Genomic DNA, 10,979 nt, shown 5'->3' on the forward strand with positions numbered 1-10,979 from the left:
AACTTGTTTTTCCAGTGTGAGTCAAAGGCGGGGGTAGCTTCTTGTAGCAACTGCAAGCTCACACCCGTCCCAGAAGGAATTCCCCACCGCGCGGGTACATGGCGATCCTGTCCCTCCTCTCCTCCTCCTCCCGAACACGCCTCTCCGGCCTCCGGGAACCTCTCCGGCAGGCTGGCCTCAGCGCCCTGCTCACCCGAGGGGCTCCCCCGCCCCTTCATCCGCACGCCCCCACCACCGAATTCTCCTCTCCTGGTGGCCATCGCCCTCCTCCCCTCGACTGGGCCAGCGTTGGGAGCCGCACGATTTCTTCTCATGTTGGTAAGGAGCCATATCTTGCTTGGATTTGGATTGATTCTTCTGTGAGTTCAGTTTTGGTGATTTTTCTATGCTGCAAGTGATCAACGCCAGATATACATCATCTTCTTTCTCTCCATCCGGTTAGTTGGGGATTTGTTTTCTTCGGATTACTGATACGTGGTCAATAGTTTGCTACAGACAATGTTCTAACTCGATTAGTATTAAACCCTCCCACAGTTCCGATCGTTAGAGTGTTAGACCCTGACTACTTGCTATAGAACCAAGCTTGATACAGCTCTGCTGATTTCCACAGAGCTACAGTATATGTTCCCTCAGTTGCAAATGTAGGGCACATTTTAACTGTCCAAGTTTGAACTTTGACCTAAATCTCTTGTACAATATATCTTTATAATTACGAATCACAATCACTAAAACTACTTTCGAATACGATCTAATGGCATCAAGTTACCCACGTATTATTGGATTAGTTGTTGGTCAAACCATGGATTTGAACAACCAAAATGCACCTTACATTTTGCAACAGAGGAAGTAAATTTTGATTGGAATCAGTGAAATCTTATGATACGTGATGATACGCAGGTACGTCCCTCACTCAATATGGATCGAGAAACCATGCTTTGACTCTGCATAAGAGATTCTACCAGACCCTGCGGCCGCAACACCCCTATTGCGGACCTAGAGCTAGTATCGCAACAAGCGAAGCACACCATAGTGTGAATGATCCATCTGAAGTTCAACGCCGTGCATTTGGTTCTGCGGCAAAATCCATCCAGAGGAATCCAGCCTATTCGGTACTAAATTCCGATGACGTTTCTTACTTCAAGAGCATCTTGGGTGACAATGGAGTCATTCAGGATAAAGACAGAGTGGCTGTTGCAAATGTCGATTGGATGGGTAAATACAAGGGAGCAAGTCAGCTACTGCTTCTACCAAAAAGTACCAATGAGGTATCTATAAAATTTTAATGTATGAACTAGTACTAAAGTAGCTGCAATCATTTTGATTGTTCTAGTGGCTGGATGATCTAATCACCTCAATGCTCCTTAAAATTTAAAAATTTAGATGACACCTTTGGTGTCATTATGCAGTTATCAAATATGTCTGCTTTTGATTGTAGAACAATGTTTGTACAGTAGTTATGTTTTTTCTTATGGTCCATTCACAGGCTTTTATCCATGGTATCAAGCTATTCCTGTTATAGTGCATATAATCTTTTTCATGTATTCTACACGAAGTAACTATTAATTATGCACATTGTTCAAAAAGTTGTTGGCATTTTGTGCATTGGCTGTCTCATGAAAGCCGTATTCAGAAAATCAGCTTTGACGGAGTGTAGTGCTTCATAAGCAAAACACTGTAGCCTCTGGATATAATAACATATACAAAAGCATGCATCATACTAGTGACCTAAACTAATAGATTTTTCCCAAACAACAATGCAAGGAATGCTAAAAACACCTCACACATAAAAAGTATGAGTATCATCTAGGAATATATTTCTATGTCCATACTGCACGGTCATTCTAGTTCTCTACAATTCCTGATACGACACAACAATAAATTATGTGGAATCTCTTATTCAACCATTCTTCTTTCTAGGTTTCTAAGGTTCTTGCTTATTGCGACTCCAGACGATTGGCGGTGGTTCCTCAGGGTGGGAATACAGGCCTAGTAGGTGGCAGTGTGCCCGTTCATGATGAGGTAATTAGGAAGTTTCTTCCAATGATAAGATCAATCAATTTTTGTTTCTTATGTTTGCATCAGAAAATTATTTACTACTTGGTATCAGCTTGATATTAATATTTATTACCCTTTATAAAAAGAAGCAAACTACTACTTAAGATAAGTATCTATTCTGTATTTTCTAATTTCTTTTTAGTTGCTGCATGTGTGAATTGCTGCATCATCAGAATGAACTATTTATTCACATGTATCAACCAGACTGGTTAGCAAATCAGGGGCATAAATTAGTGGTTTCAAGTATCCTACCTGTTCTAATACTTGTTGATGTGACATTTCTTCTTCTTATCTATTATGAAATTTTGTGTTCTTTATATATACTGCTTCTGTGCTTCCATTACTGATTTCCTTACATTTAGGCCTGAGATCACAAGTATTCCTCCCTGTGTCTGCAGGTGATTGTCAATCTTGGTGGTATGGACAAAATAATCTCCTTTGACAATGTGGGTACAGTTTCATTGTTTGGATTTGATGTCCTGAATTCTGTTATCTATTGCTTCTTCAAAACTCTAAGTTGTCTGAATAATTTTAAAGAGCTTGTCAGGTTCTAAGCATGATTATTATGTTATCAGGTAAATGGTATTCTAACTTGTGAAGCTGGTTGCGTGTTGGAGAACTTAAGTACCTTCGTGGAAAATGAAGGGTAAAGTCATCTCTGGTATTTCCTCTACGTTTCAGTTCTAGTTTGTACTGCATACATCTTTCATTGGATGTGTTTAGTTCATAAATAGTATAGGCTATCACTGAGTACGGAGTACCACGGCCCATAATGCTCTTCAGTTCCTTGCTTATATAATATCCTTTTTTGATGGGACCCCTACTTACATAATCACCTATGGATTCATTGTGTGCCAGTACATTTGTTGCCCATATAATCATGTCATCGCAGTATACCTTTTTATAATAACCATATGTGTCTATTTAAAACAAAAGCAAAATACCTAAGATTATTTCTATCCTTTATATTCAGGTTTATTATGCCTCTTGACTTGGGAGCAAAAGGTAGTTGCCAGATAGGAGGGAACATTTCAACTAATGCTGGTGGCCTACGTTTCATACGCTATGGTTCACTTCATGGAAATGTACTTGGTAGGTACAAGTACAACCTTATGTTTCCCATGGGCACAGATCGGCTATTTCTGAACTCTCATTTTCTATATTGTTTTACCTGAAGAAAGTGGTTACAGTCTTTGTTTTGCTAAGTTTGTCTTGTAAGGAGCAGGAAAATATTTGTTGTTTGAATATTTCTTTTGCAACATAAATTACTGACATCATGATGCTGCGTGGAGAGAATCCCCTAGAAAATTCAACTCTATGCAACGTGTAAGGCTGGAAATTGCTAGGTACTTCCTAAAAGGTAGAAACAAAATTTGCTCTGTGTATTTTATTTATCTCCTATTCAGGCCTTGAAGTCGTCCTGGCCAATGGAACTGTCCTTGACATGCTTACTACATTAAGGAAAGATAACACTGGATACGATCTGAAGCACTTATTTGTTGGTGAGTATCCAATACAAACTATTTTCGGCATTCTGGGTGTGTTCATTAAATATGCTTTATGGCGAGCATTGTAGTAAACACATGATTGATGGTTCAGGAAGTGAAGGGTCGCTAGGGATAGTCACTAAAGTTTCAATACTTACACCTGCAAAGCTACCTTCAACTAATGTTGCATTCCTTTCCTGCAATGACTACATGAGCTGCCAGGTCTCTTGCAAACACTCATTTTGTATATCTAGACATTGGTGGCACCTGTTATCAAATGTATACATATGATCTTGAAGATAGTGATTACTGCCTTTTATGTTTCCAGAAATTACTACTGGCAGCTAGAAGGGGTTTGGGTGAGATCATTTCTGCATTCGAGTTCATGGATCGTCAGTGTATTGATCTGGTACTTAAATAATCATTTTTTAAAGAAAGTTACACATCTTAAAGAACAAAGTGCATACAAATACTTCTTGAACAGTACGGTGTCTCCATATGTTCGTTGTATATTTAGCACTAGAAACAAACTATGCTTTGACTGTAATGCTGTATAAGATGAAACGTTTCTTATATCCTGTCAGCATAGTAGCATACACATTTAATTTGTTAGCTTGTTGGTTTTGAAGGCTATGGCGCATTTGGAAGGAGTTCACAATCCTTTACCTCTCTCTCCGTACAAATTCTATGTTCTAATTGAGACCACTGGAAGTGATGAATCATACGACAAGTAAGTTTTGGTAGCATATAAGCAGTCTCCAAACAGGCACACATAAAACTATCCAAAAATAATTTGTGCAGACTAAAAAAAAGTTCAAACGACTTGTGTAGGTGCAACCTGCATGGCTTGTATTTATTGATCTTGGGCTTATTGTGATGGAAACTCCTAAGTGCCATATGCTGTCTACTTATCTTTATGTTGCTTTTCTTTTGTAGAGCAAAACTTGAAGCATTTTTGTTGCGCTCAATGGAAGATGGCCTTGTAGCGGATGGAGTAATAGCACAGGATATTAGCCAAGCATCTAATTTTTGGAGAATTCGCGAGGTTGCCATCAAACAATGAATCTTTACATTTTTCCAATGACTAAAATGAGCAGTCTTAAAGTGGATAATAAATCAACAGTCCACATGGCTAGTATTCTATGCTGTCATGTAATAATATAAGTTCTCAATGTGTAAGGTGATGTTTCATGGTCAATGCGTCCCGAGTTTCAGATATAAATATCATAATCTGGTTGAAAAGTATTTGGCATGTTAGGTTTGGTCTATCTAAGCATATTTAACTTTTTGCAAGTGGAATTCTATGTAGGTAAATTATTTTAACCAAACCAAATAAAATCAAACGCAGATACCGACATCATTTGTGGCAAAATAATAATCGTTGAAACTACCATGTATTGTGGTTGCAGGGTATATCAGAGGCATCTGTCAAAGTTGGGGCGGTCTACAAGTATGACTTGTCCATACCTGTAGAAAAACTATATGATATTGTGGAAGAAATGCGCAGCCGTCTTGGTGAATATTCAACTTTGAGCTATCAGTAATCTGTGAGGTGTCGTTAAACCTAGTTCCTCTCTTTTCTAGGTGATATGGCAGAAGTATTGGGTTATGGCCACCTTGGTGATGGAAATCTGCATCTAAACATCTTATCAAGCAAGTACAGTGACAATGTATGCCTGATATGACTTGGAAATAAACCTTTACTTCGTTTGGCTTCTGTTTCTCAACATATGTATGTTGGATACTTGCTTCTTATGTTTACCTTCACTGAAAAATTCAGATTCTGGCGCAAATTGAACCATTTGTCTACGAGTGGACAGCCGGCCACAGAGGAAGCATTAGTGCAGAGCACGGGTTGGGGCAAATGAAAGCTGAGAAGATTCACTACAGCAAGTCACCAGAAGCCGTAAGTATTTAAATATCATCTTGCTGTAGCTTGCATTATGTTTAAATTGTGTTCAACTGTTTTTGAGAGTTATTTTTGTGAATCTGCTACTTGCTGGACTATGATGCACTTTAGTGCTAGGTGTGAGAATATGTTACTTATCAAATGACTTTTATTCATATGGCCTTGTTCACATCTATTTGTGCATGACAGTTGTATGTAGCACATCTTTATGAGGGAGATTTTGTTTAGCCTGTATGATCTGGACAAGTTTAGGTTTTCAGTAACGTTCGCTTTTCTACAACTCTAGATGAGGAGCGCTTAGCATGCTTAATGTTAGCAATACATTTCAGTAGAGCTCTCTACTATTCTCCAGAAACAACACTAGTGTAACTGCTTTTCCAAAAGAAACCTTCTAGCTAACTGTCCTGTTATCTGTTCTTCACCGCTAATGTTGTCTTGTGATCAGGTGCAACTAATGGCTTCCATCAAGAAGTTAGTAGACCCTAACTCAATCCTGAACCCATACAAGGTTCTACCTCAGTCTGCGCTGTAGTTAGAAAAGGTAGCCTTCCTTTATCCTTAAGTTGAATGGAAGCTGAATTACACTTTCATACCAATAGTTTCCCTGACTACGCTACTGCTTCTGTCATTAACAGGATAGCTAATTGATCTTATCAGCGACCCAAATCAACTTGAGAGTATAGAGTTGTACTTGGGACAAACGAAGGGAATAACAGATGGGAGCTTGTCATGATGGCAAGATTGGTCGGTAGCCGATAAAGGAAACCCATAAGATTCTTGCTGTTGTTAGTGTCTTGAGTACCGTAAACATCTGTTCATATGGACATCAGAATAAGGAAATAAAATAACTGTGAAGAAGAAACTACAACTGTCTTGGTTCAAACCATCTTTGTTACAAATGCTCTATGTACTCTTGAAAAAAAAAGCTAATGCTCTATGAGATGGTAGGCCAACCAGGCCATCCACACAGGCTCCAGTTTAGGTACAAATCGCTCTTCATGTTATACAATTTGCTAATAAATAAACTGTTCTGTTGTATCCGGAGCTTGGCTAGGCTGTAACAAACTTAAACTTCTTCCTCATAATGAATGAATAGGGCAAAGCTTTTGCCCTTTTTCAAAACAAAGGAGTTTTGTGAGGGCTTCAAACCTCCACATAATTCATAACATGTGTAGTTGGATGCGTAGGCGTACAGTGAAACACATCATAATGTGTTCCCGTCGTATGACTCCGTGCGCCAAAAGAACCAACACAAGATCAAGTTCTTATTTTGCAGTGGCCGTTACCACATGTTTACAGATTTTCCAAACAAGGCAGACACAAGCATACAATCGTAATTAAGATACTGTAAGCGTAAAAGGTTGTCTTCAGAAGCAACTCCATTTTTTTCTTAAAACGGAATTTCAACCAGCAGGACCAAGTCCCTTCGAATCTTGTTTACACCAAACATGCTGCAGATTTTCTACATCAAGCCATTTTGCAAAGCTTCAACAGTTTCAGCCATATAGGTAGACCTTATTGCCAGTGGAACTTTGGAGAGCGAGGGGATTTACCTTGCTCATGGTCTTGCTAAACAGCAGTCATTCAACTGTACACGCACAAATCACCAGAAGCATTCAGTTCCACAGACTGCATCGGCTCAGGTTTGCTGTCCTGTTCTGTGTTGACAGCTCAGTACCAAAAACAGCCGCCCGGTACCAAAAACAACCCAACAAGGAGCTGATTGACCTAGAGAAATACAAACACTGCATTCCTTTCAACAGATGGCACACGATCTCATGTACAGTATCATCACCATATTTCACCACACATCTGAAATAGGATAAGCAGGTCCAACGTTGGTTGAAACTGGTACGGTAGTCTCGAAGATTGACAATGCCGACAAGGGAAGTTGAAATTAAAACAGTACAACTCAATCTTAGACTGCAGAATAGTTACATAATACCATAACAAGGAAGCAGAACCACCCACTGCCTAAGAGTGTACAGTTCTGACACAATAATAACCGAAGACTGTCATATGGACTGAAGAGTAATCAAACAAACTGCTCTGAAGAACGATATTTAAGAGTTGAGTGAAGCATCAACATAGCGAAGCCACATAAAATAGAAACTGGAAAATCCTTATATTTAAAACTCTGCTCTGCTCTGCTCCAAGGTAACCTTCATCAGTAGCGGTCATCATAAGAGCGAGCTCCACGACTGGGGCGATCATAGGGAGCAGGCCTATCTCGGTAACTTCCACCAACACGAGCAGGTCCACCACTCCCATATCTGTCACCATTTGCCACACGCGGACCACCCCTGCCATAACCACCAGTGGCTCTGGGTTCATCACGGTAGTAACTTCCACCTGGCCGTCCTCCATCTCTCTCATAGCTTCTTTCCCTCGCAAAGCCACCTGATGCATAGCGATCTGCACCACCATATCTGTCACCCGAAAAGCGATCTGCAGCTGGAGGATAGCGATCACGTCCACCACCATAACGATCATCAGCATAGCGACCACCATCATAACGGTCATCAACATAGCGATTAGCATAACGATCTGGTCCTCCAAAGCGGTCACCACGCCCACCGGCGCCACTGCCATACCTGGAAGGAGGAGAGTACCTTCCAGGTCTACCTCCATCTGCGTAAGGACATTCACGGGCCCAGTGTCCAGAACGTCCACACTTGAAGCACTCATCACTTGCAGCTGGAACTATGTCAGCTGCACCACGATATCCACCTCTAGCACCAGATGAGTAACCACCACCCCCATATCCATAGCCACCATCATCAGTGCTCATCCTAGGCTGAGCCTTGTTCACAGAAATGGTCCGACCATCTAGTTCTCCATTGTGCATTTCCCGGATTGCAGCATCCACAGCCCGAGGTTCAGAAAATGTGACAAACCCAAACCCACGGGAGCGGCCAGTCTCTCTTTCCGTTACGACCTATACATACAATGAAAGTGAACTGATGGGACGATAGCAACTGCATATAATAGTGAACAGCCAAAAAATCCTAACACTAACACTAACATGCATATGCAAATTGGGCCATATGAAATGACTAACAGCTGATGCATATTTCAAGCATGACAACCAGTGAAACTATCTCAGGAAACTGTAAGAGAACACAGTGAGTCCCTATGCCACTGCTCAATTGTTGTAACTAAATACATCAGTATCTGCTTTATCTGCCCCAACAGCACAGTATCATAGTGATATCCAGAAGGCATACTATGGGCACAGGTCAGAACTGGAAGCATGTGACATTGTGGTGTCATCAATGAGTCATAGAGGATATCAATGGCACTGCCAAAGCAAATTGAGCACTTCTGCATCGTTGCTCATGTGCTGAAGCAATGAGTTAACTCCACGCCCAGAAAACTGGACGAGGACAATTACTTCAGTCGGCACTACAGGCACAAATCAGTAACTTTAGAGCTGAACTTCTAGTAAGACCATGATAGGAACTTAGTTAGTCGGCCACATTCCTTCAGGACAGCATAGCTGCAATAACTAGGAACATTCTTATCATTCACTGTTCTTTGTTGATGTGCACAGCTAAGAATGTCCATTTTGAAGAGAAAAGAGGCATTTGGAGGCTGAGAATAATGGTCTTCCAAGTGATTGTAGAGCCAACAAGCACACAACACTTACTCTGTACAGTCACCTGCAACATCTCACTAATCAAGGACAACACGCAACTCTGCATCTGCCTTTTCGTATCAGAACTGATCCAGAACATTGCCACTATGCAACAAACTTTTTGCTAAGTTCATATCCAACATTGCAATCATGTTGCGCTCCACAGTATTCATTAGCCATGGCAATGAAAATTCATTTGATGTAACCTCATGCTCATATCAGTTAGCTTAAACACTACCATACCACAGCAACGGAGGAGCTCTGCATCTGCCCACAAACAGATCCTACAAATTGGCTTAACAGTACAGTTACTTCAAATGAATTTTACTGGACCCATCACCTAAAAAAATACATAACCATGTGCTCAAATTGGTTAATATGTTTCATTTCCTTCAACTTCATTAACTTCCTAAAATATAGAACTGGAGTGACTGCAGGCTCTGTGAATCTGTAACTGCTGTTAGATTGAAATTAGAAGACAAGAGAAAATCAAGAGCGTGTACTACAAGCAGGTAACCTTGATATCTTACTAATACTAGTAAAGCCACCTATTCTTGCAAGATTGCTGAGAAACAAGTGCATGATATAAACATCATGGTACTTTCGAATTATATGGTTCCATCTAACACCAAACGAACTGCAAAGAAAGTAAGTCTTGTCCAACTTAAAATGGTTTCTAAGAACGGAGCCTCCAGGCTCCCCTAAGCAACTAATTGACACACCAACTAACATGCTACAACGAGCAAGCAATCAAAATTCTATCGACTCTGCAAACTAAACATACTAATTAGTAAGTTAGCAAATAACCAAAGAGCAGATTCACCATCGTTAAAACAACCACAGTTTTTATGTTATAACTCATATCACAAAGGTTTAACTTTTCGGCTTATTAATGGAAAATGCTTTGATTGCTACCATATGTCTCTTTAATTAAAGATTATGTTTTCAACTAACGCATCCGGCCATCAAGTTCTGAGGTATATAACAAAGGGGATTAGCAGCGAACATCAGTTAAACAAACAATCTCTGCGCAGAAATAGGACAAACCAACTTACAGATGAAAGTAATTATTGGACAAATCGTCACCAAGACAAACTAAACGACCAATCCCCGCCAAATTAATCCGTATAACAAAAATCCTGACACGACCGTGCACAGTACATTCGAACGAAACACGTATACAGGAATATCGGTGTTATACCTGCGTCTCGATGACCTTGCCGAAATCGCTGAAGGCTCGCTCAAGCGTGCGCTCCGTGGTGTCCCACGACAGCCCGCCCACGAAGATCCGGCCAACCTCCTTCTCCGCCATCTCCAAATCCAATCAAATCGAAAATTCCCCACCACCTACACAAACCACCAATTCACACAGAGAAAAGTCAAGATCCGCACCAGTCCTTGCCCGAAGCACGGCCCCCGAGCGCCAAGAGACGGTCGGAGACGAGATGATTGGAGGCTTTACCTTGCGCGGAAACGTAGGAGGACTGCGGCGCTAGGGTTCTGAGACAAGAGGGGAAGTGATGAGATGGGACGTGGAGGCAGAAGATATCATCAGCATCTTCTGTATGTATCGGGAATTGGTATGCACGGAAACCACGTGTCACGGCTTTTATATTAGTTTCCACTTATAGCAAGAAATATAAGAAAGCGGTTCTTCTCAGGAGTTTCTGGTACAAACCTCTCTCTCTTTCTCTATTTTTGCGACGAAAATGATAAAAATAGCTTAATTACCTTTTTTCTGAAATGGATATAGCTGGTCTCTCCATCAAAATAATGCATATAACCTTGTTTATTTATATTATTTAACATGGGTTTACAAAAAGAAAACCAAGATAAGCCCAAAGCCACCTCCGTAGTGACAACTATCGCAACACCTAAAAATTTAATGATG

General features: G+C 40.6%; 2 protein-coding genes across 3 annotated transcripts; one reads left to right on the plus strand and one right to left on the minus strand.

Moving 5' to 3' along the window:
- The first annotated feature begins 71 nt into the window (after window positions 1-71).
- On the plus strand, window positions 72-6,334 carry LOC124674000 (probable D-2-hydroxyglutarate dehydrogenase, mitochondrial). Its single transcript, XM_047210044.1, has 16 exons — window positions 72-318; window positions 898-1,265; window positions 1,918-2,019; window positions 2,454-2,501; window positions 2,631-2,701; window positions 3,029-3,147; window positions 3,462-3,557; window positions 3,655-3,764; window positions 3,871-3,951; window positions 4,172-4,272; window positions 4,479-4,587; window positions 4,952-5,057; window positions 5,127-5,212; window positions 5,323-5,448; window positions 5,897-5,992; window positions 6,087-6,334. Exons 1-15 carry the CDS (start codon window positions 99-101, stop codon window positions 5,981-5,983), a joined length of 1,830 nt encoding a protein of 609 aa, XP_047066000.1. The 5' UTR covers window positions 72-98; the 3' UTR covers window positions 5,984-5,992; window positions 6,087-6,334.
- A 478-nt stretch (window positions 6,335-6,812) lies between these two features.
- Window positions 6,813-10,662, minus strand: LOC124674001 (glycine-rich RNA-binding protein RZ1C-like). 2 transcript variants are annotated; one of them, XM_047210045.1, is made up of 3 exons: window positions 10,551-10,662; window positions 10,290-10,435; window positions 6,813-8,389 (listed from the first exon to the last, which is right to left on the minus strand). In XM_047210045.1, the coding sequence occupies exons 2-3, from the start codon at window positions 10,398-10,400 to the stop codon at window positions 7,619-7,621; spliced, it is 882 nt and encodes a 293-aa protein (XP_047066001.1). In that variant the 5' UTR covers window positions 10,401-10,435; window positions 10,551-10,662; the 3' UTR covers window positions 6,813-7,618. The 2 variants fall into 2 exon arrangements, with proteins under 2 accessions (XP_047066001.1, XP_047066002.1); XM_047210046.1 differs by lacking the exon at window positions 10,551-10,662 and having other exon boundaries at window positions 6,813-9,428; window positions 10,290-10,396.
- Window positions 10,663-10,979: the final 317 nt, after the last annotated feature.

The sequence above is a fragment of the Lolium rigidum genome, chromosome 7 (assembly GCF_022539505.1).
Source record: "Lolium rigidum isolate FL_2022 chromosome 7, APGP_CSIRO_Lrig_0.1, whole genome shotgun sequence".
NCBI classification, from domain to species: domain Eukaryota; kingdom Viridiplantae; phylum Streptophyta; class Magnoliopsida; order Poales; family Poaceae; genus Lolium; species Lolium rigidum.

What these genes read in the sequence shown, in the direction of transcription:
- LOC124674001 (XM_047210045.1), bottom strand. Translation starts at nt 10,400, where the DNA reads ATGGCGGAGAAGGAGGTTGGCCGGATCTTCGTGGGCGGGCTGTCGTGG. An exon ending in GCAAGGTCATCGAGACGCAG is followed by an intron (nt 8,390 to 10,289) that starts GTATAACACCGA and finishes TTGTATGTATAG; the next exon opens with GTCGTAACGGAAAGAGAGAC.
- LOC124674000 (XM_047210044.1), top strand. Translation starts at nt 99, where the DNA reads ATGGCGATCCTGTCCCTCCTCTCCTCCTCCTCCCGAACACGCCTCTCC. An exon ending in TACCAAAAAGTACCAATGAG is followed by an intron (nt 1,266 to 1,917) that starts GTATCTATAAAA and finishes TCTTCTTTCTAG; the next exon opens with GTTTCTAAGGTTCTTGCTTA. An exon ending in ACAGCAAGTCACCAGAAGCC is followed by an intron (nt 5,449 to 5,896) that starts GTAAGTATTTAA and finishes TCTTGTGATCAG; the next exon opens with GTGCAACTAATGGCTTCCAT.